This window comes from Nematostella vectensis, chromosome 7 (genome assembly GCF_932526225.1).
Source record: "Nematostella vectensis chromosome 7, jaNemVect1.1, whole genome shotgun sequence".
In the NCBI taxonomy this organism is placed as follows: Eukaryota; Metazoa; Cnidaria; class Anthozoa; order Actiniaria; family Edwardsiidae; genus Nematostella; species Nematostella vectensis.
This window is the reverse complement of record NC_064040.1, coordinates 5,437,772-5,464,592: the sequence shown is the minus strand read 5'-3', so window position 1 is coordinate 5,464,592 and position 26,821 is coordinate 5,437,772. Positions and strand designations below refer to the sequence as shown.

The 26,821-nt window shown below is 41.2% G+C and overlaps 3 protein-coding genes across 4 annotated transcripts; 2 read left to right on the top strand and 1 right to left on the bottom strand.

The window, feature by feature from the left end:
* Positions 1-455: 455 nt before the first annotated feature.
* On the top strand, positions 456-26,775 carry LOC5507001 (fibropellin-1). 2 transcript variants are annotated; one of them, XM_048730696.1, is made up of 29 exons: positions 456-802; positions 3,178-3,480; positions 6,212-6,367; positions 6,720-6,906; positions 7,435-7,495; positions 7,966-8,033; positions 8,366-8,437; positions 8,794-8,910; positions 9,026-9,139; positions 9,228-9,277; positions 9,588-9,804; positions 9,881-10,026; positions 10,298-10,472; positions 11,865-12,062; positions 12,428-12,670; positions 13,024-13,185; positions 13,840-13,956; positions 14,619-14,738; positions 15,422-15,532; positions 15,702-15,821; positions 15,968-15,995; positions 16,115-16,200; positions 16,470-16,595; positions 16,910-17,023; positions 24,516-24,617; positions 25,047-25,097; positions 25,179-25,209; positions 25,761-25,882; positions 26,366-26,775. In XM_048730696.1, the coding sequence occupies exons 1-29, from the start codon at positions 746-748 to the stop codon at positions 26,488-26,490; spliced, it is 3,579 nt and encodes a 1,192-aa protein (XP_048586653.1). In that variant the 5' UTR covers positions 456-745; the 3' UTR covers positions 26,491-26,775. The 2 variants fall into 2 exon arrangements, with proteins under 2 accessions (XP_048586653.1, XP_032231369.2); XM_032375478.2 differs by having other exon boundaries at positions 25,179-25,214; positions 25,766-25,882.
* Positions 17,030-22,154, top strand: LOC5507002 (melanocortin receptor 3). The gene is made up of 2 exons (XM_001627622.3): positions 17,030-17,956; positions 18,377-22,154. The coding sequence occupies exon 2, from the start codon at positions 18,668-18,670 to the stop codon at positions 19,685-19,687; it is 1,020 nt and encodes a 339-aa protein (XP_001627672.1). The 5' UTR covers positions 17,030-17,956; positions 18,377-18,667; the 3' UTR covers positions 19,688-22,154.
* Positions 20,824-23,449, bottom strand: LOC5507021. The gene is made up of 6 exons (XM_001627638.3): positions 23,293-23,449; positions 22,802-22,836; positions 22,383-22,514; positions 21,937-22,102; positions 21,693-21,777; positions 20,824-20,996 (listed from the first exon to the last, which is right to left on the bottom strand). Exons 1-6 carry the CDS (start codon positions 23,366-23,368, stop codon positions 20,870-20,872), a joined length of 621 nt encoding a protein of 206 aa, XP_001627688.2. The 5' UTR covers positions 23,369-23,449; the 3' UTR covers positions 20,824-20,869.
* Positions 26,776-26,821: the final 46 nt, after the last annotated feature.

The window sequence follows — 26,821 nt, the reverse complement described above, 5'->3', positions numbered from 1 at the left end:
TATGGACATGGATGTCGAATTGTAAGCACGCATGTTGAATTGTGAACATAGAAAATCGCATCATAGATGCACGCATGTTAAAGTGTGAACATAGAAAATCGCATTATAGATGCACGCATGTTAAATTGTGACCGTCAAATATTGCATGACAAAAGTTGCACATTGAAACCTCCTTTGAATGTCAAATCACAAGATCGAATTTTGGCGGGAATATAACGCCATAAAAAATAGTGTCTCAAAATAAAATCGCGAAATTTTCACATGTCCAGGTGTAAACGACGCAAACACAAACAACACTTCTCTCGGCATCTACACCTACTTTTTATTTTTTATCTTATTTTGAACGCGAGAAAATGTCTAACTTGGGTGAAAGTTCGCCCGTGACGTCATAACCTTGTGTTGGTGGGTGTCGAGAGGGGCTCCCTAGGGACTATCAGTTGTTTATTTACCAGTCTAATGCAATATTTGCATACTGCTCAAGGCAGAAAAACGTCACGGTCCCAATCCGTGCCACTCTATGATATTCTTCGTATTGATACACTAAACACTATTTTTAACAGTTAAGAAAACTTCCACAAGGACAGGAGCTCTGAGTTTCGTGACACAATACGAGATCTGTTATTGAATTTCCTCTCATTCCATTCATTTGATGGTACTAAGCTACAAGCAACGAAAGGAGGCCGTTCCTTAAAGATTACCTGCCAATTTCTGCATATATTTTGGTGAATTCAAGTTAAGGACTTTTATGGCACATATGAGGGCAATTGTTTTTTCTCTCGTGTGTTGCGCGCTTCGATTAAAGGTACGTATTGCTCAAACTATCTTATTAACTTGACTTATTACTCAACATATAATTGATTTGTCTCTTATTATGACTCCAATTAAAGCACTGGATCCCCTGTATTTTACCATCAGTGTACACAATATTAAATCTTAAAACAATTTCTTTAGTTAATTTTAAAAGTAGTATTCACAATCAGGTATTTTTATGCAAATTATTAATACATTGCTCCGAGTAGCTCACGCGTGAGACCTAACAATAATCCTCTTTAAATCAAGTACTTATCCATGACAGCCAGAAAAGAGTTCTACTGTTCATCTCTGTGTGTTTTTGTCGCGTTTTCGGAGGTAGTTATCGTTATGTGCTTTCGTTCATTTTACCATGGAGCACGTGCTGGGATTCGTAGTGTATGATTGACCTCCGGATGTGTCGGCGACCTGATACTTACTCCATGTACTACTCAAGTTATGTAGTGCACAATACGGCATAACACTAACTCGGAAGCCAAAAAGTAAAAAGAAAAAACATTTCAATGCACTACTCACTTTATGTAGTACACAATATGAACAATATGAACAATAGAATACTGCTAACTCGACCTTTAAAGAGTAAACAAATAATTTCGAGTTAGAGGTGGCTCGAGTTGGCGGTGTGAAATGTGTGATAAAAGAAACGCAGGAATCATACACAAAATGATTTTTTTACTTTACTTAAAACATAAGGCGGGGTGGGTGGGGGGGGGTCGTAGAAAAGGAAAAAGAAAGTAAGCATGTGATACATGTTTTTGTTATTTCCAAAATCCGCCTCTACATGTATAGAAGATTTTTAGTTTATGTGTAAGCATACTTTCTTTACGCAGCGTTCTTTCCATGATGTGGTAATGTGTTCGCTTACCTTTTTTTAGATATTTAACTCGATATTTTAATCCACGGAATAATCAAGCACAAGGTGGTATTCCGCGTAGAAACTTTTTGATGCAAGAACCAATAGCATGTCTAGGGCATATTACGTAACCCGTATCCGTGCATGAAGTATTGCCCAGGTCTTGTTGGGTTTTCGTTACTATCATATCGGTGTAGTGTTACGCTGTTTAAAGTCGAAATCAGATAAATGAGTCTATCGGAACCTGTCGGAATGCTTTGAATAAGGACCAATAGATACTACATGCAAGAAAAAAAATATGAAAAGTACACATGTCGCGATTTTTTCGTGGGCCACGTGTCCTTTTACTCAATAACCCTCCATGAAACAGTAACAAAGATAGCCAGAAAAATCTCCCTTGGTCATCCGCTTGATAAATTGAAGACTATCGATTTTCAAGCCTTTAGTTTTGACTGTTGGAATGATTATCAATTCATGAGAGCTGAGAGCAATAACCGCCCACGGGCAATAGGATATATAGTTTACCGGCGGTTTGATGGTGATTTTAGAAAACAAGTGATAGGGTCACCAGGCGGTGAAAAGTAAAAAAAATGCACAAGAAGACGCTAAATTGATGTATGATAGTTACATGTTCAGGAAGAAAAGTAGAGCAAGGCGAAGGGCCCCCGCATTGAAGCATGCATTTTCTCACTCAACCGGTCTTAACTTCATGCGCTCACTCCGTTTTTCCCTTCACCACTTTAACAAGGCTAGCTCGCTTATATTTGTGAAGGCGCGACGAAGGCGCGACGAATTCATCCCAATAGAAATCTGCTTTCTTCAACATGCGTTATACGCTACCAATTTTCAAAGTCTTATCAAGCTTTCAAGTAATGTGCGTTACGTGACATTTGACCGAATCTACGTAGCCAATTTATGCTGTCACGTAATGCTCGTTGCGTGACTAGGGCTGATATGAAGGAGTCATTTAGGGGTCGTCCACACTGACAATGATTCAAAAGTATCCGGATTCGTTTCGCCGAAAACGCATCACTTGATTCGCGTCCACACTATCGTTTTCGCAGCGTGTTCGCCTGGATCCAGCCGTCCACACTAACACGGATTCAAAAGTATCCGGATTCGTTTCGCCGAAAACGCATCACTTGATTCGCGTCCACACTATCGTTTTCGCAGCGTGTTCGCCTGGATCCAGCCGTCCACACTAACACGAAAAACGCTGAAAGGAACGAGTTGACGTCATTTTTATGATATGCGCATGCTCAAAGCAGCAGGCGCGCCTGCGATATGACGCCATCGTTTTTATTTTGATACGGATTCGACCGTCCACACACTAAGTATACGGATTCATTTTGATTCATTTTCGACAGCGTTTTCTAAAGTATCCGGATTCGCTGGATCCAGCGCGCGTGTCAGTGTGGACGGAAGGCCTAAACGTATCCAAAAGCATACGGATCCAAACGAATCCGTGTAAGTGTGGACGGCGCCTTACTCACCCACACCTTTCTTGTTTGCAGCCAGTGGCAGCAGATGGCTACGTCTCTGTACAACTTTACGAATACGACAATCCAACACACAGGGATAACGGCGGCGGCTGCTGTGACCTCGTCTTCTCCATATTTGGCAAATGCCCCAACGAGTGTGAGAACTTCTTCGAGCTCCAGATGACGTCATATCCGGCTAGCTGGTCCAAGTCGCAGTGGGCTGGTCTTACCACGTACGTTTTGGGAGATGACAGTTTTTATTTTCCGGGATATGGTCACACAATCGGCCCTAACGTGAGAAACCCGCTGGTCTACAGATTCTCGGGAAGTTGGCCGGTACGTAGATAATGACTAATGTGCGCAGACCCAAACGTAAATAAAGGTGACGATAAAATGTTTTCAGATGGGCGATTCTGACTGGTAGACTCTTCTGGAAGCTACACCTTTTGCTGTTCATTACCAGGAAATCTACATTCATTTGCGGCATTTTACGATCAATAACACGAATATACATTCATTTTCGTCATAAAGCGCTCATTTGCGTGAACACAAATTTCATTAGCGATATTTACATCGCCAGTAACATTCAATCGCAAAGATCGACAGTCATTCGCGCCTTTCGTCATTCAAAGGCGAAAAATGTACTTTACTCTGCGTGTTTATTCGATCATTAACAAGAAATCTATAGACAAATGTGCGAATTGACAGTCATATGAATTTAACTTATATTTATTAGTGTTTATTGACATCTTTAACAAAAAGAGTGAATTCAATTGAATTTATAGACAACCATTTATACATGACATAAATTAGTGCGATTATACAAACATTTAGACCTTCTTTGCATTCATTAACCAAAAATCTTTTTTCAATATAACAATAGATAATTTGAGTAGTTTTTTTTTACCAAACTAGATATTTTATAAGCTTTCGCATTCTGACAAAAGGTTATGCAACCCTTTCCAAACAAATAACGGTATAAATGTAGACAACATTGTACAGTTTTTTTTCTGTTCGGCAATACTGTACAGTTCGTGCCATTGTTCAGTACCGTTGCAATGCCTCCAAGAAATAGAATCCCCTTTGAGCACCGCGAGCGAATTATACGGTCATTCGAAGATGAATAGGAAGATTATCTCCTGGTGGCGGACACATTGGGGTTCAACCCTTCCACAGCCCGTGGTATCGTTGCTAGATAATACGAGAAGGGAGAATTGAAGAAAGACCACGAGGTGGAAGAAATAACGTAAGAGTAGATGACGAGATGATAGACTGCCTAAAGGTATCATCAACGACAACTGCCTTCTTACTCTCAGCCGTATCAACCAAGAACTAAGAAGGCGACTGCCCTTGAAACCAAGGATTCACCAAGGATTCACGTCAGGTCTGTTCCTTTCCCAGCGGAAAGGAACAGACCTGACGTTCTACAGAAGAGAGTAGACTACGGCAACTGGTTCATGAACCGTGGTGTCGTGCATCATTCGGTCTTTGTAGATGAATGCGGCTACAATATCTGGACCGCACGTCACGGGAGGGCAAGACAAGGAGAGCGAGCCTATAGACAGGTCTGCTGGCAGCGTGGGAGGAACATTACCGTAACAATGGCAATATCACCAATCCATGGTCTTGTATTCCACTCGGCAATTATTGGTGGCATGAACGCACAGCGGTTCAGCGACTCTTACGCAGGCTAGACTTAACCTCGACCCGGACGAGATGGTGATATTTATTTACGATGGAGCGCCACCACATCGCAACCCTGCGATACCCGGGCCCAATACAGAGCTGAAAATGCTACCACCCTACAGCCCCTTTTTGAACATTGTGGAGCAGGCAATAAGCTCTCTTAAAGCGGCTATAAAAGCTGACATCAAGGCCAGAAGTACAAGCCCAGATGGGAGATAGGGGTGCGGCTAGAGACCAAGGCCTTGCATTGGGAGTTTTCCGTACGCGTTTGCTTTTGCAAGCGTTTGTAGCACAATATTGGTACTATAACCCCTGCTAAATGCGCTCAGTGGTACCGATTCATGCAAACATATTTTCAGACAACTACGATGTCTGAATGGTGAGGTGATCGAGGGCTAATGCAAAGTGCAGCGAAATGCTCTATGTAGATCTTTAACATGACTCACCGTTATTGAAATATATTTTTTGTTATTGAATGTAAAGAACGCGCAAATGCTTGTATAAACCCAGTAATGTAGGTCATATTCGCGTGAATGACTGTCTATAAATGCTATTGAATTTCACTCTTTGTTATAAAGATGTTAATATGTGTTGCACACAGTTGACTGTCAATTCGCCTAATTGTTTATCGATTTTTTGTTAATGGTCGAATGAAAACGCAGATGAAAGTATATTTTTCGCCTTTGAATGACGAAAGGCGCGAATGACTGTCGATTTTTGCGATTGAATGTTACTGGCGATGTAAATATCGCTAATGAAATTTGTGTTCACGCAAATGAGTGCTTTTTGACGAAAATGAATGTATATTCGCGTTATTGATCGTTTATTGTCGCAAATGAATGTAGATTTCCTGGTAATGAACAGCAAAAGGTGTAGTATCAAATAGCACTTCAAGAAGCCAGATACCACTAAAGGCCTGGCTAGACTAGGACACATGTAGCGTGCGACATGTCGCCTAGTTTAGCCACCTCGAAAAAAAAACAATGTAGCGCGAGCCAAATCTTGTAGCAGGGACATGTTTCTTGGATAGCTGATAAACATTTTCGTGTCGCGACCTACAAAAATTGTCGCGCACTTCATTTTTTGGTAGTGGCTAAACTAGGATGGCCCATTGCTTCTTTGCTTTCCCCAGGTCGCTTATCTTTGATCGTGCCTGATCGATTTGTGTCTACGCACCCCAACCCCTGCCCTGCCCCTTCTCCCCTCTCCCTTGCCTCCTTGGAAGTTCGACCGTCAAACAATGTATCTGTTTGATACAAAGTTTGACCGTCAAACAATGTATCTGCTAAAATGTATTTACTAAACGTTATTTTGATGTCGTAATCAATTTTTTGAGTTTCCCCTTAAGAACCAACGGCTTTATCATGTCAACCATTTGCAGAGAGCGTTCGGAATACGTTTGCACGTGTGGGATGACGACAGCAATCACTTTCTTCAGCTCGGTAGTAGAGACGACTTGATCGAATCGCTTCTGTACAATGTAGCCGGCATCGACGCGGATAGGGACTCAGCGAGCGCTACTGCCAGATCATACCAGGTGAAGTGAACCTGGTAGAGTGGTTTAAAAAAGTGAAATATTGTTTATTTGGTACTAATACACTGTAATGTCTTTGTTCTCTTCTGTTCTGACTTGACTACTACACATTGACTATTACATTTTGTTGCACGGAATTTTGAAAACCACTCTAAAGATAGCACAGGTATAAAGTATGTCACCTAGTACGGTAAGAAGACTTGTTGAACAACCGGTGTATACCAGACATAAAGCATGTCACCTAGTACGACAAGTACTGAACAACACGTGTATACCAGGTGTAAAGCATGTCACCTAGTTTATTATGAGTTAAGTGTCCGCGTTAGTAGAAAGTAAACTCTTGTTGCTTTTACAGATCCGAGGTTACCGGTCCGTAACAGGAATAATAGTGCGCGTCTATTGTGATACCAACTATTACGGACCTACTTGCGGGACGTACTGTATCCCGCGGGACGATAACTACAACGGGCACTACACGTGCGATAGCAACACGGGAAACAAGATCTGCCGTAGCTATTGGACGGGAAGCAATTGCCGTACACGTAAGTAGACCGAACGTTATTTTCTGTCATGCGCATGCATGACTTTCACCAGACTTTTACTTTTAATAGCTGGTCCACACTATGATAAAAGCAGAAACAGAAGCAAGATTAATGTTTGTGAACCGGCGCGGTATAAGAAGATGTTGTACTGGCGCCTTGAGTAGGTTCTTAAGCCCCGTGCAAACTGCGCCAGCACCTGCCAGACTGTCTTAAACCAAACCCACTTTTCGTCGATAGCCGAACGTCTCCGTTTGGTTGCTTTATAGCCAAATTCGTCGTTGAGCGATCTCGGCGAATCTAAACTCTTTGTCACGTCTGGTAATAGAGCGTAGTCAATCAATCATCTAAGCCAATCGACAGCTTTTATGTTTTCACTGTCGCGCCAGAAGCCATTTGACTGCAAACAGCAAAGGAATGGATTGGTTACGGTGGTATGATTGACTATGCCCTACCCGATCCCTCCAAGAAAGAAATGATCTCTGATTCATTGAGTTCATTGCTCTGAGCTTGTTATCTGTTCTGTTTTAGCGATATGCAAGAGCGGGTGCAGCTCAGTGCACGGGTTCTGTTACACACCACAAACCTGCGAGTGAGTAAAAAATATTTCCATTCGGGAAGAGTAAACTTGGGCATTATTTTAACTTTTGAGCATATTGACTCTAATTTTGGACAAATTAAACTTCCCTGTGGTTTGTAAGTGTTGTGACGTCACAGGAGATGGGTGTGAATGAGCTTGTCCTGGGTCCCACGCTGCCTCTCGGCTCATCTCAAGCACAGGAAACCCGGCAAAACGCCTGGAGGGATTCAGAGGATTGACACGGATTGGCTTTAACTGGTTTTTTTTTGAAAGGCGCATTTATAATAGGGTCACTCCCACTCCCGCTCCCGCTGCTTCGAAGCGGTCTGTTTTGAGATAATTATAAATTCTTGTTTACTTGCATTCCATGATTTGATGGAATGCTTGTTTCACCTCTAATACTCCGTATATAGTCAAATAAACTTTTAAAAGGTTGCAAATAGCCTTAATTTGTCTATTAATCTTGCGCTGTCATAATGCAGATGCTACTCAGGGTGGAGACTCCCTGATTGCACCCAGTGCATACCCAAGCCAGGATGTAATTACCCTGGTAAGTACAGTAATGTATGCATTAATGAAACTCATTGTCACGATAGAGCAGCAGATTAATTGAAATCGGCATCCGATTGCGCATTAACGTTGAGTTGCTTTATAACTAGATATCTTGTTTACTTGTTGTTTTGATGTTTTTTTACTGTAATTTTAAAGCTAAATAAATGTAGTTCACTCATTCATCTAAAAAGGAGAAAGCACACAATTCTATATTCTTGATTGTGTTATAAGAAAGAAACTGCGCACGCTTACTAAAGTCAACATGCAAGCCTACTATGCAGTTCGCTTCTTTGCCCGGTATATTAACCTTCTGCTAATATTGCTGGGCAGATGGGGGAACATGTGTGAGAGGCAACGACTGCGTTTGCAAACCAGATTGGCAAGGGGATAACTGTGATCAAGGTATGCGTATTGAGCCCCATAGTATCCAAGACTTGTTTTTTGTCATTCACTGTAATTGCTATTTTTTTTAGTATAATAATGTAAATAGATAGCAACTGTGGCAAAATAAAATATTGTAAAATAATTGAAACTGAAAAGACTTCTTACAAACTGAGGCCCCTAGACCGGTCGAGTTTTTTTTACCTCGCGACAATTCCTGCAATAGCACGTTTTCTTTACTTGGATGTAGATAATTGAAAAAAAAAAGACATCGAGAGGCGGTTCCGCTAACCGTTTCCGTTACAAAATTTTGAGAAAATTCGAAAACTCGATCAGCAGAACCGGTATTTAAACGTCTAAACAATTGATTTGTATAGATCTCAACAAGTGTCGCTATAGCCCGTGTCAAAACGAAGGGACTTGTTTGAACACCGGACCTGACGCTTACTCGTGCGCCTGCAAGGACAAGTACACCGGCAAGAACTGTGAAACAGGTAAATTATCACTACGAATTTTTAAAATTGTAGGCGGCAAATAGGATTAACGTGAGAACAGCCAATGTAAAAAAATCAAGTTAACTAACGTTCATATGTTTTGCCTTGTGTTCAGAGATCGACCTGTGTGAGCCGGAGCCTTGCGCTAATGGAGGCTCTTGTACCAACTTCTACACGTACTACACATGTACCTGTGTGCCAGGGTATACTGGAAAACAATGCGCGGCAGGTAGCAATGTGTTTCATATCATTGCTTAATTTTCCATGGTTTTCGTGTGAGAAATGACTGGCATGTACATGATTCTTTTATTTCTTAGATATCAACGAGTGTCGGCCAAACAATTGTCAAAATGGAGCGACATGCAATGTAAGAAAAATTTATAGTAAAAAGGGATTTCTGTTTTACCACAACCTTTACAAAACACTCTCGTTTACAATTATTTTGAATGTTTTCTGTATGGTCACTGATATCTTGCTATGACTGTAGTTATTTTTAACCTTGAAACCCTCAAGGCCGAAATACCTTTATATTATCCTTTACCTCCTTCTGCTATACAAAGTAAAAGAATGAATAACTTACGCATAAACAGCCCCTAAATTACTATTTTCCGTATAATGTCGTTATGCTAGGCTTCAGGCCTGGATTAATGATGCTGATTTTTTATTATGGAATGTAGAATCTTCTCAATCGGTATGAATGCACCTGCGCACCAGGGTATACAGGGACTAACTGTGAGACGAACATCAACGAGTGTGCAAGCGGTCCATGTCGCAATAACGGGACATGCGTGGATGAGGTGAACGGATACCAGTGCCTGTGTTTGCAAGGATTTACCGGACAGCGGTGTGAAACTGATATAGACGAGTGCCTGACAACACCTTGCCTTAATGGAGGTAAGTGCTGAATTCGTCATTTTTAGTTTTACTGCAGTCGAGGGAAATGTTAAAAAATAGCGATTCTGACTTTCAGGTACATGCCACGATGAGATAAATAACTTTCGCTGTGACTGCCCTACTGGTTACTATGGCAAAACGTGTACAACCACAACAGACGAGTGCGATCCAAACCCTTGTAAGAACGGCGCGTCTTGCAAAGATCTCCATCTCGATTACAACGTATGTATTTTTTGTATTAAATGCATTGATTCACGTGATGAAATAATGGCTCATGGTATTTATCAAGAAATGACTTTATGTTATGTGACCGCACAAGTGATATTAGGTGGTAACTTTGCAGCAAATTTAGTTAATTCGATTGACACGAGTAAGTTTCAGAGCCATGTCAAACAGTCGTGGAAAAGATAGTAAATGATGAATTTATTCGTGTTACATGATGACAGAGAGGTTCTGATTGGCTTGTAAATCGCATAATGCCTTGTCGTTTAAGTGTTCGTGTCCGGTTGGATTCACTGGAAAAGACTGTGAGATAAACATCGATGACTGTACCGTGGGTTCCTGTGCAGGTACAGGCACATGCAAGGATGGAATAAACGACTTTTCTTGTGTCTGCAACACGGGATACACCGGTGCTAAATGTGATTCCAACATCGATGACTGCGCAGGTAAAATGATGTTACTGTCGAATCCGTTGTATCGTTTTGTGCACTTCCCTGGCTATCCTCTGGACGAAAACCAGACAGTGTCGCGACAGAAAGCCAGGCAACTGCACTACGCGAGAGATGGCAAGATTCTGATTGGCTTAGAATAATTGATTGGCGGAACAGAAAATCCCAAAAGACAAAAACAAATCGATGTTTTGAAAATGCGGCGTCGCGATACAATGGATTCGACAGTAAGTCGCTTCTTCTACGCAGTGAAAAAGTATTATTCATGCACAATAATTTCTACCCTGCACAAGCTCGTTTACTTGTTGCTCTTGAAAATATATGTCAACCTGCATAACGGCATATAGAACTCAAATAAAACCCAGTGGGGGGGGGGGGGGGGGGGGGGCGTGAGGATTTTGATAAAAGTAAATGATAAAATTAGTTGACCCTTACGCTTCCCCCACATTTTCGGTGCCCCCCTCCCGAAAATCGAAGAAAGAAGGAGCAAAGAAAGGGACGGCAATAACAATGTTAAAGGAACACAAGCAAGAGATTAGCTGCAAGCTGGTCAGAAAAGTGGAGCGGAAAGAATTTGCTGAAAATATTAATTAATAAAAGTGAAGGCAATCAATTTCTCAAAGATGCGACTAACTCCAGGTTGCAACCTGATAATGGTTGATGCTATAGATGATGTAAAAAAGCAAAAAGGCTTTTCGATCTTCTCCTTGCAAGAAAAGCGCAGCATGAGAAAAGAAAAAAGGAAGAGAGCGAGAAAGACAGTCAATCAGATATGAGCGAGGATTTTGATGATGGAGAATAAGCGCTTTTGCATTAAAATGTTTTGCTTATATTTTAGATATGATACATAAGCACTTTATAATATTATATAGCGGAAACCATAAAAAGATGTATTTAGGTGTATACAGGTTTGCATTGCATAGATAAAATGTGGCTTAATACGTATCCTGGACTCCCGGATTGTGCATGCCAAATAACTGCCCCCAAACCGAGACAAGTTAAAACAAGAAGTCTGATTAGACCCTTCGTCAAATTATATAGTAGAGACAACACCCAAAGGAATCAATGACCCCCCTTTTTAAAATCCAATCACATTCGACGTCCCCCTTTAGACCTAACAAATTTCTCGAGGCCCCCCACAGTATCCTCACTCCCCCCCCCCCCCCCCCTCGGGTTAATAAATAAACTTTCCCTTATATGCTTACATGCCATACCATGCAGTGCCATTGTTAAATGTGCTTCTACTGTATATTCCTCAAGTTAATATATATATTTATAGCTAAATCCCTTCAGCCTACATAAAAAAGTGGTATTATCTGAAACACAGCTTATTCTGAAAATAATAATTTTCAATTTGATATGGCATCTAAAATTATTTATTTCCTGCAGCTTCCGGTCAACCTTGCCAAAACGGCGCCACATGCAAAGATGGCGTCAACCAATACACATGCGAGTGCCCCCTGGGGTTCACGGGAAGGCACTGTGAAATCAACATCGACGATTGTGCTTCTGCAGCTTGCGCGAATGGGGCGACTTGTGTGGATGGGATCGCTAATTACACATGTAACTGCTCTATAGGATACAAAGGTACTTGATGAAAGCTTGAAATTCAATAACGCAATTGCTACAAATACTAGATATTAATAATATGCTTATTGGTAATTGTGTTGGCGAATCTCAAAACGCGCTGAAAAGAAAACGGTATACCAAATATATCTAGCGTTAATTGAGTTCTAAATTTATTTCACTGCTCCGCACCATGACGCGTCGTAGGCCTAGATAGTTTTGATTGTTCTCGCGTTTTAAGAAGCATGCATTGACGCATGATGTGACGCATGATGTGACGTGAATTTTCTATCGAGCAGCTTCCCGTGATGTAACCCCACACTGAAGATTACCAAAACTGATGTGTGAATTTGCTATATATACAACTATTCTCTGTGTGTATTTAGGGCGCCATTGTGGCGAAAGGATCAATTACTGTGTGACCAATCCCTGCAAGTACCAAGGAACCTGCGTTAACGAGCTCGGTTATTATCGATGCTTGTGCAAGGAAGGTTACAATGGAACCAACTGCGAGATAGACCCGTGTAAATGGAATCCGTGTCAACGTAATGGCACTTGTGCTGTGGTACCGAACACGCTATACCGTTGCGAATGTAAGGAAGGATATAGTGGAAGAAACTGTGAAATAGGTGAGTGTTTAAGATAACAACCTATCGACTTTATGGCTCGTTTTCTAGCTCGTTTTTGAGCCTGTTATCCGGTCACCCATCAACAGCCAGATAACCGCCGTGAGCCTTGCCTACATACGGGGAAAGCGGTTGAATTCAAGGTTTTCGAAGTCTTCTAAATTCAATTTGACAAAAATAACGGTCTCGGTTTTCAGGAATCGCTGCAAGGAATTGCCCAGGCGTTAGTCCGACAAGGCCTAGCGATGTCTGGAAATAGAGCCTATTCAATTTTTGTTTTCTTTGGTGCACGATCGCTTTAATGAATTTAATGCTTTAATCTCTTGAATGAATCGGTGATCTTTTGATGTGCATAGATATTGACGATTGTGATCCAAACAACAATATCTGGAATGAGGAGAATTCTAACAACGTGGGGGCTTATGGGTTTTGTGGGCCTCACGGGACATGCGTCGATGGCGTCAACAGGTACACGTGTACGTGCCATCCGGGTTGGAATGGTACCAAGTGTGATATAGGTAAGAAAAATCTCCACATCACCTCATAATAGTCTCCAGAACCGCCTCGCATTCATTAAGAGGTAGCAGTCTCGAACCGTCTGCGAACACGATCAGTCAAATCGCTTTATACGTCATTTATATTCCTCAATCTATGGGAGCAGAGCTAATGTATACAGATACTTTTTTAATACTTTTAAAACCCTTTACCTGATTCCTCGGCTGGAATTCACCCAAAGAGCCTTTAGGTCTTACTACTCCGGACATGATTCTTGCAACACACACAATATCAGAATAATATTATAAGCGTTTATCCTGGCCGGGTTGGCTAATAAACGAAGGATTATTGCTTTTGTAATCAATAACAATGAGAAGCCTCGCTTATTAGGGACTATTTGCAGGTCTGTAGCCAGGATCTTTTTGGGGGGAGGGAGGGGAGGGATTTGATCTTTTCCGTTAACGTATCTCCTTTTTGCCCATAGTCCCCTGATGCACAGAATGTTTTATCATGACACACGTGAACTGAAGAAGGCAAATTGGAGATGAATACTGACCATCTTTCCAAAGCGAATCAATCAGAGCGCGCTTCTTGTGGTGTTTTCGTGATTATTTATTGGTATTATTGCCATGTGATGACTCTGTTTTGTATAATATTTCATTCACTCTTAATGACAGATATTGATGAATGTGATCCTAATCCATGTTTACGTGGTGGACAATGTCATCAGACGAACAACGCAAGCTACATATGCACCTGTCCTGTAGGATACACCGGACAAAAATGCGAGACTGGTAAGAACACAAACTCGTAGTTGATTTTAACTAGCTTCACCCGTCGCATCGCGATAGTGATAGATGGAGTCATATCACATTAGTGGTTTATCATCGACGCTACTTTCTGACTGATGCCCACTAGCATAAGTTATAGCCTATCAGTAGCAAAATAAGCCGATTCCTGCTAATCGCAAAGTACCCAGATCACAAAGTAAATTAACTATAAAAACAGACCTTTTGGGACTACTGGCTCATATTGTTTAATAGCAAATAAAAAGGAAGTAAAGAGTAACTGCGTGTATCTGTCAGCAATCGGTGATATGTTCGGAGGATGGGACGAGAACCTACGCTCACGCGAACAACATTCGCCATCTCCTTGATAACTAAATCATCTTGAGTGCAATAACCTATTCTCTATTGAAGAAATAAATATGACTTGTAAGCAATCGCCTTGGGGTTCTTTTTTAACACATACACGTGTATGACGTTAACAATTTTGATTACCAGAAGGGTGTTTGAAGTTTGAGACTTTCTTTTGTTGCCGTGGTTGCGGTGATGGTGGTGTAGACAGATGAATCATGATTACTTATCTTTTCAGAGATAAATGAGTTTTATCGAGTAGTGTGAAGTGCGCGTCTGGCTCGACCTGTCTTGACCGTCTCGATAACTTGTCTTTTCAGAGATAAACGAGTGTTTATCGAGTAGTGTGAAATGCACGTCTGGCTCGACCTGTCTTGACCGTCTTGACGGTTACGAGTGTCAGTGTCCCCCTGGACTCAAGGGAATCTACTGCTCCTCAAGTAAGAATACTCTCTCTTCATACTTCGCGAATCTAATTGTTTGGATTAGGCACATGAACAGTTCGACGTCTGGTACTAAGCGCGGCTGCACCGTCGGGCTGCTATAACGCAGTCAGTGCATTATTGTTATATAAAATATTTCTGGTAAAATGATGATTAAGGCAAAGTAAGAAAATGAAAATATTGATTATGTTAATCCGGAACACATCTATAAGGACGAAAGCAATATATTGTTACATAGCAAATAAAAAGGAAGTGAAGAAAAATAGTCTATTAAGTTGTTGTCAGTATTCGTGTAAAATGATGATTAAGGTAAGAAAATGAATATATTGATTATAATACTCCGTTTTTTCCTTTATTACCAAATTATAGCATAATAAGCCATTTTACTCTTAATTTTGGCTTCAAGCTATTGTAACCCGAATTTGTTTTGCTTCAAGCTTTTTAACCCTAATTTTTAGCTTGAAGCTTTTGTAAGACCATAAAAAACTGTAAAAACGTACGAAAGCCTCGCTCTTATGCCCCAATTACACATCACCTCATCATCTTGTATCTGGATGTTGTGACTATGCCAAATCTAATATTAATGATCATAGGCTATTATGATAGCGTTATACAACAATATTTTTGTTGTTGTTGGCGACGACGACGACAATGATAATTTCAATCCCGATGCCTTTCAGATTCGTCATGGTGTGAGCCTAACCCATGTATATCAGGGAACTGTACAGATACCGGTACCAACTTCACGTGCCTCTGCAACCCTGGGTTTACCGGACGCTACTGTGAAATAGGTAAAAGTTACAATACAATAACTGATACAATTATTTGAAGTGTATAACAATAAAAAAGGTCTTAAAACAAACTTAGTTGTTGACTCCCCAGACTCTTTCTTTAACAATAGTGAAAATTTTAGAATTGTCATCAATGTAAATTTTGATAAATTGATGCATCGGTTTATAGATATTGATGAGTGTGTGTCTAGTCCATGTGGGAATGTCAGTAACACAAAATGCATTGACCTCCCCGGCAACTACTCCTGTCGCTGTCCACCTGATTACGAGGGCGCAAACTGTGAGACCAGTAAGTACTTTTTATACTGTAAAACTATTCAAGGACTCTTTTTTTGACACAATATATGCTATCCATTGTGAGAATTATGAGCAACTATATAACACCATTATACTTACATGCTAAAATGCGTCTAACGAAGTGTTTCTTTTTCTTAGAAATCAATAACTGCCGCGAAAATCCTTGGTAAGTCAAAACGAAAGTTTTTTTTGCCATATGGGTGTGCAGATTTGGAGGATTGTGGATGACATTTTAACTCTCTGAAATGTCTTTTCGACTTTTTCAATGTTTTTTCGATATTTTAGTAAAAATGGAGGCGAGTGTATCGACGGTTCTCTTTCCTATACGTGTCGTTGTCCGGCAGGATTCACCGGTCTCAATTGTGAGAAAGGTACGGGATGTCTGTTTTCACCCCTACTAATAACAAGGGCAACTGTTTCCGTCTAAAACGTCGACTACAATTGGAGTATAAAGAAACAGCAAAAGAAGCAGCATCGACGATATCGAAAGCTGAAGCCAGAACAGCAACACAAACAGAAAACCAAGAGACAATAACAAATAAAACATTATCATTAAAACACACCAGAAACCAAAAGCAAGTCGTTTCAATAATATTTCTTCCTTTTATTTGATCATTGCGTTTTATTTGTATTTTCCCAGATATAGACGAGTGTAGCATTTCTTCTCCTAAAGCGTGCAGCGGTGCTCGATCGCGCTGTGTCAACACCTTTGGCAGTCACAAATGCCTTTGTCCGGTGGGGTATGAGGGTGAACGATGTGAAAAAAGTATGTATTTTGCACATTGTAACCGGCGCCGGCGAGATAGATTAGAAAAAATATCTGTTTTGTTCAAATTTTAGGGGTATTTACATGGTGCTCCTCTAGCTACCCCCACTTTATTGCCTGGAAACAGAAGGGGCTCCACTCACACAACACCCTAACTGGTTAGGCTTGTGCAAATAGAACACGTGCTATGGGTGATACGGCGTGATTCTTTCATCGCATAGCATTACAAAAGGCAACATATGTAAAACTGTAAAAAAATATTCAATAGATGTGTACTGTCTGACCTATCATACACTTATGTTTATTCGATAAAGACATCGATGACTGCGCCTCTTCACCGTGTCAACATGGGGGGCAGTGCACAGACGGCTTGAATGGATTCACCTGCGCCTGCTGTACTGGCTGGTCAGGGAACACCTGCGAAATCTGTAAGTACCTAATAACAAATCGCGCGATCCAATTGGCTATACCATTAGCTGTTTATAAGCAACTTTAATCTTAGCGTTTATACCATATTTTTTGCTGTAAATACAAGGATATGTGAGCAATAATTAGCGAAATAACGTTTTCTAGTTCTCGAATTCTAGTCCGATGTCGAAAAAAGTCTTCACCTTCTGTTCTCAGGTCATTCAAATGTCAATAACTTAACTGCACGATTAGACTTTTATCAGGCAATGTGCGCGTGATTCAATGGGATCTTGAAATACGGAAAATGTTTTGACATCCTATCACGTTGGATAAAGAGTTATTATTTAGAGATTATTTATTTTGCATTTGGTGCAGGCCCGTACACTTTCCACCTCATCCCCCCGCCGTAACAATCTCCAAAATATGCACGGACTTTCATAACCTTGATAACAATATGTCCATTCTTGATTTAGACTACCAATGCGCTAACATTGATAAAAAACATAGATAAAATAAAGTAGGTCAAGACGCATGACATATATGTTTAAAAATAACTGTCATGACGTTTTTGGCATAAAAAACCCTTGTGTGTTCGCCCAGTTCTAATGAAAATGTATTTTTGAAAACGTCAAAAGAGTAAAAGCTAATTACATTTCTTCACGATCGGAGTCAGAATAAATATCCTAGCCGGATCAAAAGAGTAGTAATTTCAAACAGCTTACAAATTTTAATTTCTGTTGTAAAACTAATGATTCTCAGCTTCCTGCTGCATTACATATCTAAATAGCGGCGGGTAGCTTATTAACTTGTTATGCATGGATACTGAAATTAGAAAGCCAAACACGGAAAAAGTAAAAAGAGCATGATGATGCGAAAAAGGGCACTTCCCGTCCGTTGCTCTTGTGTTGGTGGTGACTTCAAAAGGCCAAAATAACTGAAAACTTGAAAACCAGGTAGGTGTAGTCGTTGTTCGTCTTCTTTTTCGGGTAAAATTAGAAAAAATATGCGTGGATATAATTAAATTATGATAGTAAGTAACGTTTTTTTTAAAAATTTATTCACAACTTTGACGATAGAATAAAAGAAACAATTCATTCTATTTCGTGCGATAAATATAAATTACATAGCTGATGAATGACTATGTAACAGTCTAAAGATATAAAAGACAGAATAAGGTATCATTCAATTTTATTTCTTTGTATATTATTTTTAAACTAATAAATTTTAGCACATAGTCTATGCAAGCAATAATTGACAAACACACCAATGAGTTTATGAATACGCTTTTCTTAACACTCTTTAGTCATTGGACAATAAACCGAACCTGAGAATGCCAGTAGAGCACTATTGTTTCAGACAGGATTTCCTTTCAGATAGAACACAAGATTTTGAAGGGGAAAGAACGTCGTGCCTCACGAAAGATGTGGAACATGTAAAAACTTAGTGGAATTTTGCGCCTAAAAGGATGGATTAGACGAAACAATCATCGACTATGCAAGGTTTGGTAAAAAACAATGCGTTTTCCGAATAGAAGCGAAACACTTGATACGGACCAAACGGCTATAGTCGAGTTATTTGAGCTTGAAACTACTTATAACGACATCTTTATTAAAAAAGAGTAACAACTAAGTAAAATTTACGAGTGACAAAGAAAATCAACAGAAATGCAGTCGACATTCAATGGTACCCATGACAACACATGTTTCTTTCTCCGACTCGACACCCGAGCGGTCCACGAAGTTTATGCGAGTTTTATTGTGGCCATCGCGATGAATATAATCGGATCGATTCCGACAGTGCTGTTAAATGCATTGGTTGTACTAGCAATATGGCGAAGCGCTCATCTCCATTCGCCTTCTCAAATGCTGCTATGTAACCTCGCAGTGACGGACCTCGGGGTTGGCATGGTTTCTCAGCCATTCTACGTCGCGTATAAGTTCTCGGAAATCAATCATGACTTTGTGAGCTACTGCTGGACTGGCGTGACGGCTCTAGTGTCGAGTTACATCTTTGCGGGGGGCTCCTTTATGACACTCACTGCCATAAGCCTTGACCGCTACCTGGCATTACACATGGGATTGCGTTACAAAACCATTGTCACATCATCTCGTGTGACACGGTTGATTCTTTTGCTATGGGTCTTGTCAATTTTGCTTGGTTTATCACAGCTGGTCCTGAGTACCAAAGCATTTATTCGCCTAATAGCCGCAGTAATGACTATCTGTCTCGTCACGAGTATTAGCGCTTATATTATGGCCTTCAAGGAACTAAAACGCCACCAGGCCCGTGTGACTACTAGCCATCGAGACCCCACATCTTTAGATCCCATGGACCTCAATAAGTACCGGAAGTCCCTTATCACGATGGTACAAATTTTGGTTCTCATACTGCTGTCCTATGTACCGTACCTTTGTGTGTCCGTTGCCATAGCAATCACAGGGCTCAACTCTCAGACGAGGGCTGCGCGGAATATTACGAGCCCGATACTTTTTCTTAACTCTGGCGTCAATCCTGTTTTCTATATATGGAAGATCCGAGAGATTGGTAACGCTTGTCGCATTGTCATCAGGAATGCGTTACACTTGAATGTTGTGTTACCAGAAACCCACTCGGAGGAGGAAAGCAATATGTCAAGATTTGATTCAAGAATGATAAAGTCACGTGCCCTACCAGTGGTTTCTTAGTAAGATAGATGAATCATTGATGGGTGTCTCGAATGTATCTAAGATTGCAAAAGCATGAAATTCGTTCAAGAAAAAAAAATCATGTCAATATTCGCCAAGGTGTCGGGTACTCATGTGACAAGATGTGAAATGACATGGGTAACAGCTGCATCGATTGATTCGACTCCGGTTGGCACCTTCGTGGGTATAATAGCTAAGAAAATGATCAATTTTCGGTGTGTATTTGTATAGGGAAGATTAAATACAGGTTGATCTTGTGACCAATTGATTTAGGGCCCCGCATGGTGCCCCGAAATTTTGATGTGCTCGCAGTTGTCGGCTAATGCTCGCGCGTTATTTTCCGCCGTGGTAGCATTGTATTTTTTGTTGTGCTCGTTGCTCGATTTATTTAAAAACCAAAAATGCTCGGTCTCGGTGTGGCATGGGCTCGAAAAAAAGATTTTTAACATATCCATATCCTCGAGGAAATTGATTTACTTTTGGATTTTCCATTTTCCTTGGAAATTGCATTTTCCTCTGGACACCCCACTGGATGGTGGACGTTCGGTTGGTGAGATCTGATCAGGAGTACGACGGGCTTTTGCGCGAATATATAAGCATTTTTAGAAGAAATTATCATCCTTTGAGTACTATTCTGAGTCCTCGGGCCATGTGATCGAAGAGTCAGCGATTTGGGACCTTTGGGGAACGTCTGCAAAGACCGCTTGGTCTCCAAGCACCTTACTCGCAAACAGGGCGCCCTATTGCGGCCATGCTTTTTCCATATGATAACTATGACTGCGCGCACACCCCCCTCCCCCCCCCCCCCCAGCCAATCCTGGGTACTCGCCTTGGGCGAGAATGACTGTTGTAGAAGAAACGAGGGTTCCCGGGGCCTATTCAAAATGGCTGTTACGGAAGACGAAGAAGTACAAGATTCTTCGGAAGTTTTTAAGCTCAGACTTCGCCAAAAAAGTAACAGCGATCTTTTAATGAATATGGCATGAAATCTCCTTATATGGTAACGACGACGCTGTATAAACGTAGGAAATCTTTTAAATAAATTGATTCCACTCAGTCGTTTGGTTTTCTGTGCTACAAGAGTAATACTTAAACAAGCAATTCGGAAAACAGTCATATAAATGCAATAGTCGTAATTGTGCGCACAAGTCGCTTTTTATTGAACATTACGGCACGCGTGACTTAAAGGAAAGGCAGAGGTACTTTTGGCACATCCTCTACAGATCGTTTTTCATTCCCAACCTCAACACATTCTGTCGGGCGTTTAAAGTCGTCATCCGTCACCTCCAGTCGCGATACATCCAACAGACTGAAAGAACAACCAGGGGCAGTCCAAATATATTGCATGGATACGATTAGTAGGACAGGGAGAAAAATGCAAGCTGCAAACTTACGCTGGTCTCATCGCAGCGCGTGACATTAAAAATGGGACCGCAAATTACTGTTGGAAAGTTTGGATACCGCTGACTAGGTACAGCAGGGTTTCACTTTGATGAGTTGAAAGAAACTCGAAATAGAAGAAGGTATTTGTTTTCGGTCTGTTATTTTTTTTTTTTGTAAATTCAGATAATAAAGATAACCAGGGGTAGATGGGCTAAGGTATGTGCAGAATTCTAGGGGCTAGAGAAAGCGCATAGAATGAAATAAGTACATTGGAATAGAATAACAGGGACAGCCTCGAATTGTTGGGGGAAGGGGAGGGCACGACACAGAAACATTAAGAAAACAATGGAGGGCACAGCCACGCCCCTACTGGTCATTTCCTTGTGATTTTTGAAAATATGGGGGGGGGGGGAGGGGGGCACGTGCCCCCAGTGCCCCACCCTCTGCTATACGGCCCTGAGGGATGATAACAGAGTGCAAACGGAGTCCCTCAGGGGTATCCAAACAGGCGATCGTGGGCTACTTCGCGTCTCAACTACTTGCAGCTTTTTGAGAATATATACTAAGGCTTTTTTACGTGATAAAAGATCATGCGCTATGATTCCTGCCGCGTAATGATTACCTGAAGATAACAGTGGTGTCGTCTTTGCGACCGACCGAGCTGACGAGGATGCACTCATCGGCCGTGACAGTGGCCAAGAAAGGAACTTAAAACACGCCAAACACACAAGTTAGAACAGTCTTTTCAACCGAAAAGAGGTAGGAAACCTTTCCCTTGCGTGTCTTCATTCATCTCAATTTGAAGTTAGCGCGTTATCTATGTATTGGACGTCCCACATGGCATGGCCATCCCGTAGAATCCTCACCTCCCAGAACTTTCCCGTGAAACCGCTTAACGTTGAGTCCGTGTTCGGAGGAGCCCGCCCGACCCGACTCCAGGAGTGTGGCGTCGGCGGGCAGTTCAACGGGAGTGAAGGGGGTAGTTAGGGCGTATTTGTAGCAGCGCTCGCCAAAGACTGTGTACCCCACTTTCTACACAAGAAAATTACATTATAGCAGATATATAAAAAACTACCGGATCAAGCAATAAAGAAAATTGGAGAAAGGGGAAAAAGGGCAAAATCATCATCTATACTTTGAAATTATTATCCATAGATTACTTTATGATATAGCAGTAGAAAGGAGTCGTTTTGATTGACATTGATGCAGGTGGATTTTGTTTACTACTGAAATCATTACCGGATGTTGTGGGAGGGAGGGTGGCTGCTAAGGGCCTTGAGATAAAAGGGCTTAGTAAGGCTGTATGCGGTACCTCGTTATAGATGAGGTACGACTTGTACGTAACGCCTTCAACTTGAACGTCCACGCGAATTCGCTTGTGTCTCCAATCGTAGTACATGTTGCCTGGAACAGCGCTCTCCTCACCGCTGTCCTTATGAATGTACTAAAATCGGAGAAAAGAATTTATTTCCAATATTTGGTTGCCTGTAAAACATATTCCGCAGGAAGGGAACTCTTCTGAAAGGCGCCTAAACTTTGGGTTTCATCCTGGAGATAATGCAATGGTGTGGTATCTATGGAAACAAAATATTCCAATTCCATCGGCAGGAGAGGTCCAGAATATGATGTATTGATGACGGGGGTAGTGGTTGTATATTTGGTGGTGATGTTAGAGGTTGTGATGAGGAGTATTATAATTAGACACCTTATCTTATGCACATGGACACTCACCGTTGTATAACGCCCAACGAACTGTTCGGGGGAGACTGTTTCCAAGGCAACACAGCAAGATCAGTACATATTGTATTGGATGCAGCATAGTTTCTGGGGTTGTTTATGGAAATCATATAATTTCAATTTTCAATTATTTTATTTGGCACCTTTTATCTCTGACTCACGGGCGTTGCTCCAAATACATTCGTATTAAAGAAAAACAATTGGTTTTCAATTCATAACCCTATTGACAATATATTCTTTATCATATCTCCTCATCCCTCGCTTTTTCCTCTATCTCTTCTATATGCTGTTTTCTCCCACTTCAAATATTTCCCCAAGTCTTATTTCCTTTCTCTTATTTTCTCTCCCTTTCTCTGTATTCCCTTCGTTTTCCTGCCCTCCTTTTTCCCATCCATTCCTTTTTTCCTTTCATTTCTCTCCGTCCTCCTCTTTCGTTACTTTCCCTTTCACTATTATTTCCCGTTAGACCTTTTTATCGCACTTACCGCAGACATCCCCACTTTGTTTGGATGGCATCGCACTAGCGACCGCGACCAGTACTAGAGCAACCGCGAACTTCATGATATCCTCAACTTTACTTCTGAAAGAACGTCTTTGTAGGTGTATCCTTGTGAATGCAAGCTTGCAGGGTGAACAGTGCTGCGCAAATGCCGGGTTTTATACACTACGCGCCTGTTATGAAGTTCATGTGTTTAAACAGCTTATGGTTGAAGCAAAATTATTTTCTGCAAAAGAAAGACTGTAAATTGAAATTTCTCGATTCAGAGCTGATTATATTTGCTCAACAGCAAAGTGCGCAAACAAGTAGCTTAAAATGTTAACATTTATAACGTAATTAGATTGCTTCGTTTTGTCGTTTGACGCCTGGGGCGTCTTTCATCCCCATGATTGTCCATTCACAAAGAGCACCTGATCTTGATGCTAACAATCGCTTCTTTAAAAAGAAAACCTTTGTTACAATGTTGTGCATAGAATAGGCATGGTGGGGGCGTAGCCAGGGTGGCTCTAGCAAACAAGCACAGGTTTGTGTTATTTTGTCTGGATTTTAAGCAAAACGCCCTTATTTCCTGGTCGGGGTAATGAGGTTTAAACACGTTTTGTTCAAGTTACAGTATTATGTTTCCAGCAAAATTTGGTAACTCAGAATTTGATTTGACACTCCGAATTAATATTGACTCGTGTTACATTTTTTTTGTGAAATTGGAACAACTTTTTGATGTGCCGCTAGTATTGTCTGCCTGTGTGAGTACAGCAGTTTGTGATTATTGTCTGAAGACACGTTATTTTGGTATTATGAACTAGGTACCCACTCACAGTACCCTGTAAACGCCTGGATACAAGAGGATTGTGGTCGGTCGTGCGATTCTAGGTGCGATTCTTGAGGCGATTTTGTCGCACCCTAAATGGTGCGTCATCTAAGCTGCACACAAATTCACGGCGAACTCTCGCAATAGGTTGCACATTTATTGCTAGTAATTCAAGCATCCATCTAACTTTAATGCAAATCGCACAACTATAGGTAGAGCTAGCGCAAACAGGCATTTCGTCGCAGAAAACGCTGTCAGAAAAAGGTTTATATGTTCGCAAAAGTCAGAAGGCGATTTAATTGTTGGAAATGTCGGTGAGAGTTCGCAGAATTTTAAAAACTGCCGTAATGGGATCGGTTGTGTGGTAAAACAAGTATACTAATGTGATTCTCGCATTTCAGGGAATCCAGATATTGACCCATGCGGTTGTGCTGAGCAAGGAACATGTTACTGTAACCAGACGACGAGTATCAACTACTGTCTTTGTAATAAGGACTTTGGCGGTGAGTAATGTGAGGGGGTGGGGTGGGGGATATGTCAACTGTTACTGCCTTTGTGATAAGGACTTTGGCAGTGAGTTATGTGAGGTGGTGGGGTGGGGGATATGTCAACTGTTACTGTCTTTGTAATAATGACTTTGCTGGTGAGTAAGGTGAGGGGGTGGGGTGGGGGATGTCAACTACTGCCTCTGTAATAAGGACTTTGGCGGCGAGTTATGTAAGCGGTCGGGGGGTTGGGGTGGGCGGGATTTGTCAGCCACTGCCTCTGACAAGACCTTTCGTGGCGGATAATATGTGGGGAAGGGCAGGGAGAGATTAGGGATATCTGCTATAGCTACCGCCTAACAATTTCCACCAATTTCACCTTTTTGCTCTAAGACACAGTAACCCAATAACTTATAAACCTAATATATACGTATTGTGTGTCAACAGGACTGAAGTGTGAGAGAAATATAACGGCTGAACGAATCGAGCAAGCGCAAGGTTTGTCTCTACTTTAAATTTAACAATTATTTTTTGTATAAACAGTCAACGGTTCAAACTAACTACCTATCGTTTTCTTAGCTGAAGCCGCTAGACGCAAAAATGACGCAGATAGCTGTAAGTAATCGCGGTCACAAGCTCCATGTCGATGTCTCTTTGAAACGTTTCATTTAGTGTTCAATGCAATTGTTATTATTTGATTCTTTTACATTTGATATAACCCTTTCTATGCAATCATTATGGTTGCCAAAAATTTGAACTCTCGTCCCATTGAAGTTAAATCAATTTAATTTCTGACATCTTTTATTAAGCGCAATTGAGCGCACCATCCTGTAACTCCTTAACCTTGTTTCTTATTGTAAATAGTATTAAAAGTAATTATTATCTTCATTTTTTATGAGGGACACGTGTAAATTATCTTAAGATATTAAGGGCTTACCCACCCACCCATCCATCCATTATGAAATAGACTACATACTACTTTGATCGTAGTCGTTCGCGTCTGTGTGTGTCGCGTAGCTGAATTGTTTACTTGCCAACAACAACAAAACACCGCACACACACCGAATCGCGAATAAATAGGCCAATGTAAAGAGAAATAAAATAAAAGCCTCTGCTAGCAGGGTAACTATACTTTTACCATTCAAGATATTTTCTGCTTTTCACAGCTGAGAAGAACAAGGTCATAGCTATTGCTGTCACCTTCTCTCTCCTTGGCGTTATCGCAGGCGGGGCAGCGGTTTACTTCTACATGAGGCGGAAAAGTCATCCGCCTGCCAGCCCCAGTAAGTACAAATTGGCCATTCCAGCTGTCAGCTTGCGCGTGCATAACAATGCAAACCTACCAGAATGCAGTGCGCGCCTTTTTTAAAGAAGAACCTGCGGTATAAAATCGAAGAAAACAAAAAGACGAGCTCGAAAGTAAGAGGAAGACTTTATTTAGCCCGCACAACATGGGTATTTTATACCGCAGGTGCAGCCCCTGCGCGCCCCCGCACAACATGGGTATTTTATACCGCAGGTGCAGCCCCTGCGCGCCCCCGCACAACATGGGTATTTTATACCGCAGGTGCAGCCCCTGCGCGCCCCCGCACAATGGGTATTTTAAACCGCAGGTGCAGCCCTTGGGCGCCCCCGCACAACATGGGTATTTTATACCGCAGGTGCAGCCCCTGCGCGCCCCCGCACAACATGGGTATTTTATACCGAACCAATCGAAGCGCGCGCTGCATTGCAGGCTACTTTCTAATCATCCCGTTTTGTTTCAGCTCGTAAAGATCCTGAGCATCACGATTACGACGCCGGAAACATGATGTTTACCAACCCAGCCTACAGCAAAATGGGGGACGAAGAATTTGTTGACTTTTCTTGTCAACGAAGCACTTATGCCTAAATGTTTTCAAATTACAATTAATTACAATGGCTTGCAGGTTACAAATTGCTTTAAAATGTCATCACATCAATGTTTTTTTAATATTTCGCAATTTAAACGGCTTAATTATTTTAGATTTTAGTCATGTGAATAAATGATCGTATAGCGATTGACGGAGCCTTAAAACATTGGCCGAATTTTGAATGGTACAACTAACGACTGAATCTCTGCAATGATGCATTATCGTTGAAAACGAAAACTCAATTGTACAGTTATTGAAACGATAAATATAAAACATGAAATGGACTGTCATACTGATTTTTTTGGGGGTTGACATTAGAGTTCTCTTATA

Coding starts and splice junctions, on each gene's coding strand:
- LOC5507002 (XM_001627622.3), top strand. CDS start 18,668: ATGCAGTCGACATTCAATGGTACCCATGACAACACATGTTTCTTTCTC.
- LOC5507001 (XM_048730696.1), top strand. CDS start 746: ATGGCACATATGAGGGCAATTGTTTTTTCTCTCGTGTGTTGCGCGCTT. Junction 8,034..8,365: donor GCCAGGATGTAATTACCCTG/GTAAGTACAGTA, acceptor ATTGCTGGGCAG/ATGGGGGAACATGTGTGAGA. Junction 15,822..15,967: donor GGGCGCAAACTGTGAGACCA/GTAAGTACTTTT, acceptor TCTTTTTCTTAG/AAATCAATAACTGCCGCGAA.
- LOC5507021 (XM_001627638.3), bottom strand. CDS start 23,368: ATGAAGTTCGCGGTTGCTCTAGTACTGGTCGCGGTCGCTAGTGCGATG. Junction 22,837..23,292: donor ACAAAGTGGGGATGTCTGCG/GTAAGTGCGATA, acceptor CCTTGGAAACAG/TCTCCCCCGAACAGTTCGTT. Junction 22,103..22,382: donor CGTACCTCATCTATAACGAG/GTACCGCATACA, acceptor TTTCTTGTGTAG/AAAGTGGGGTACACAGTCTT.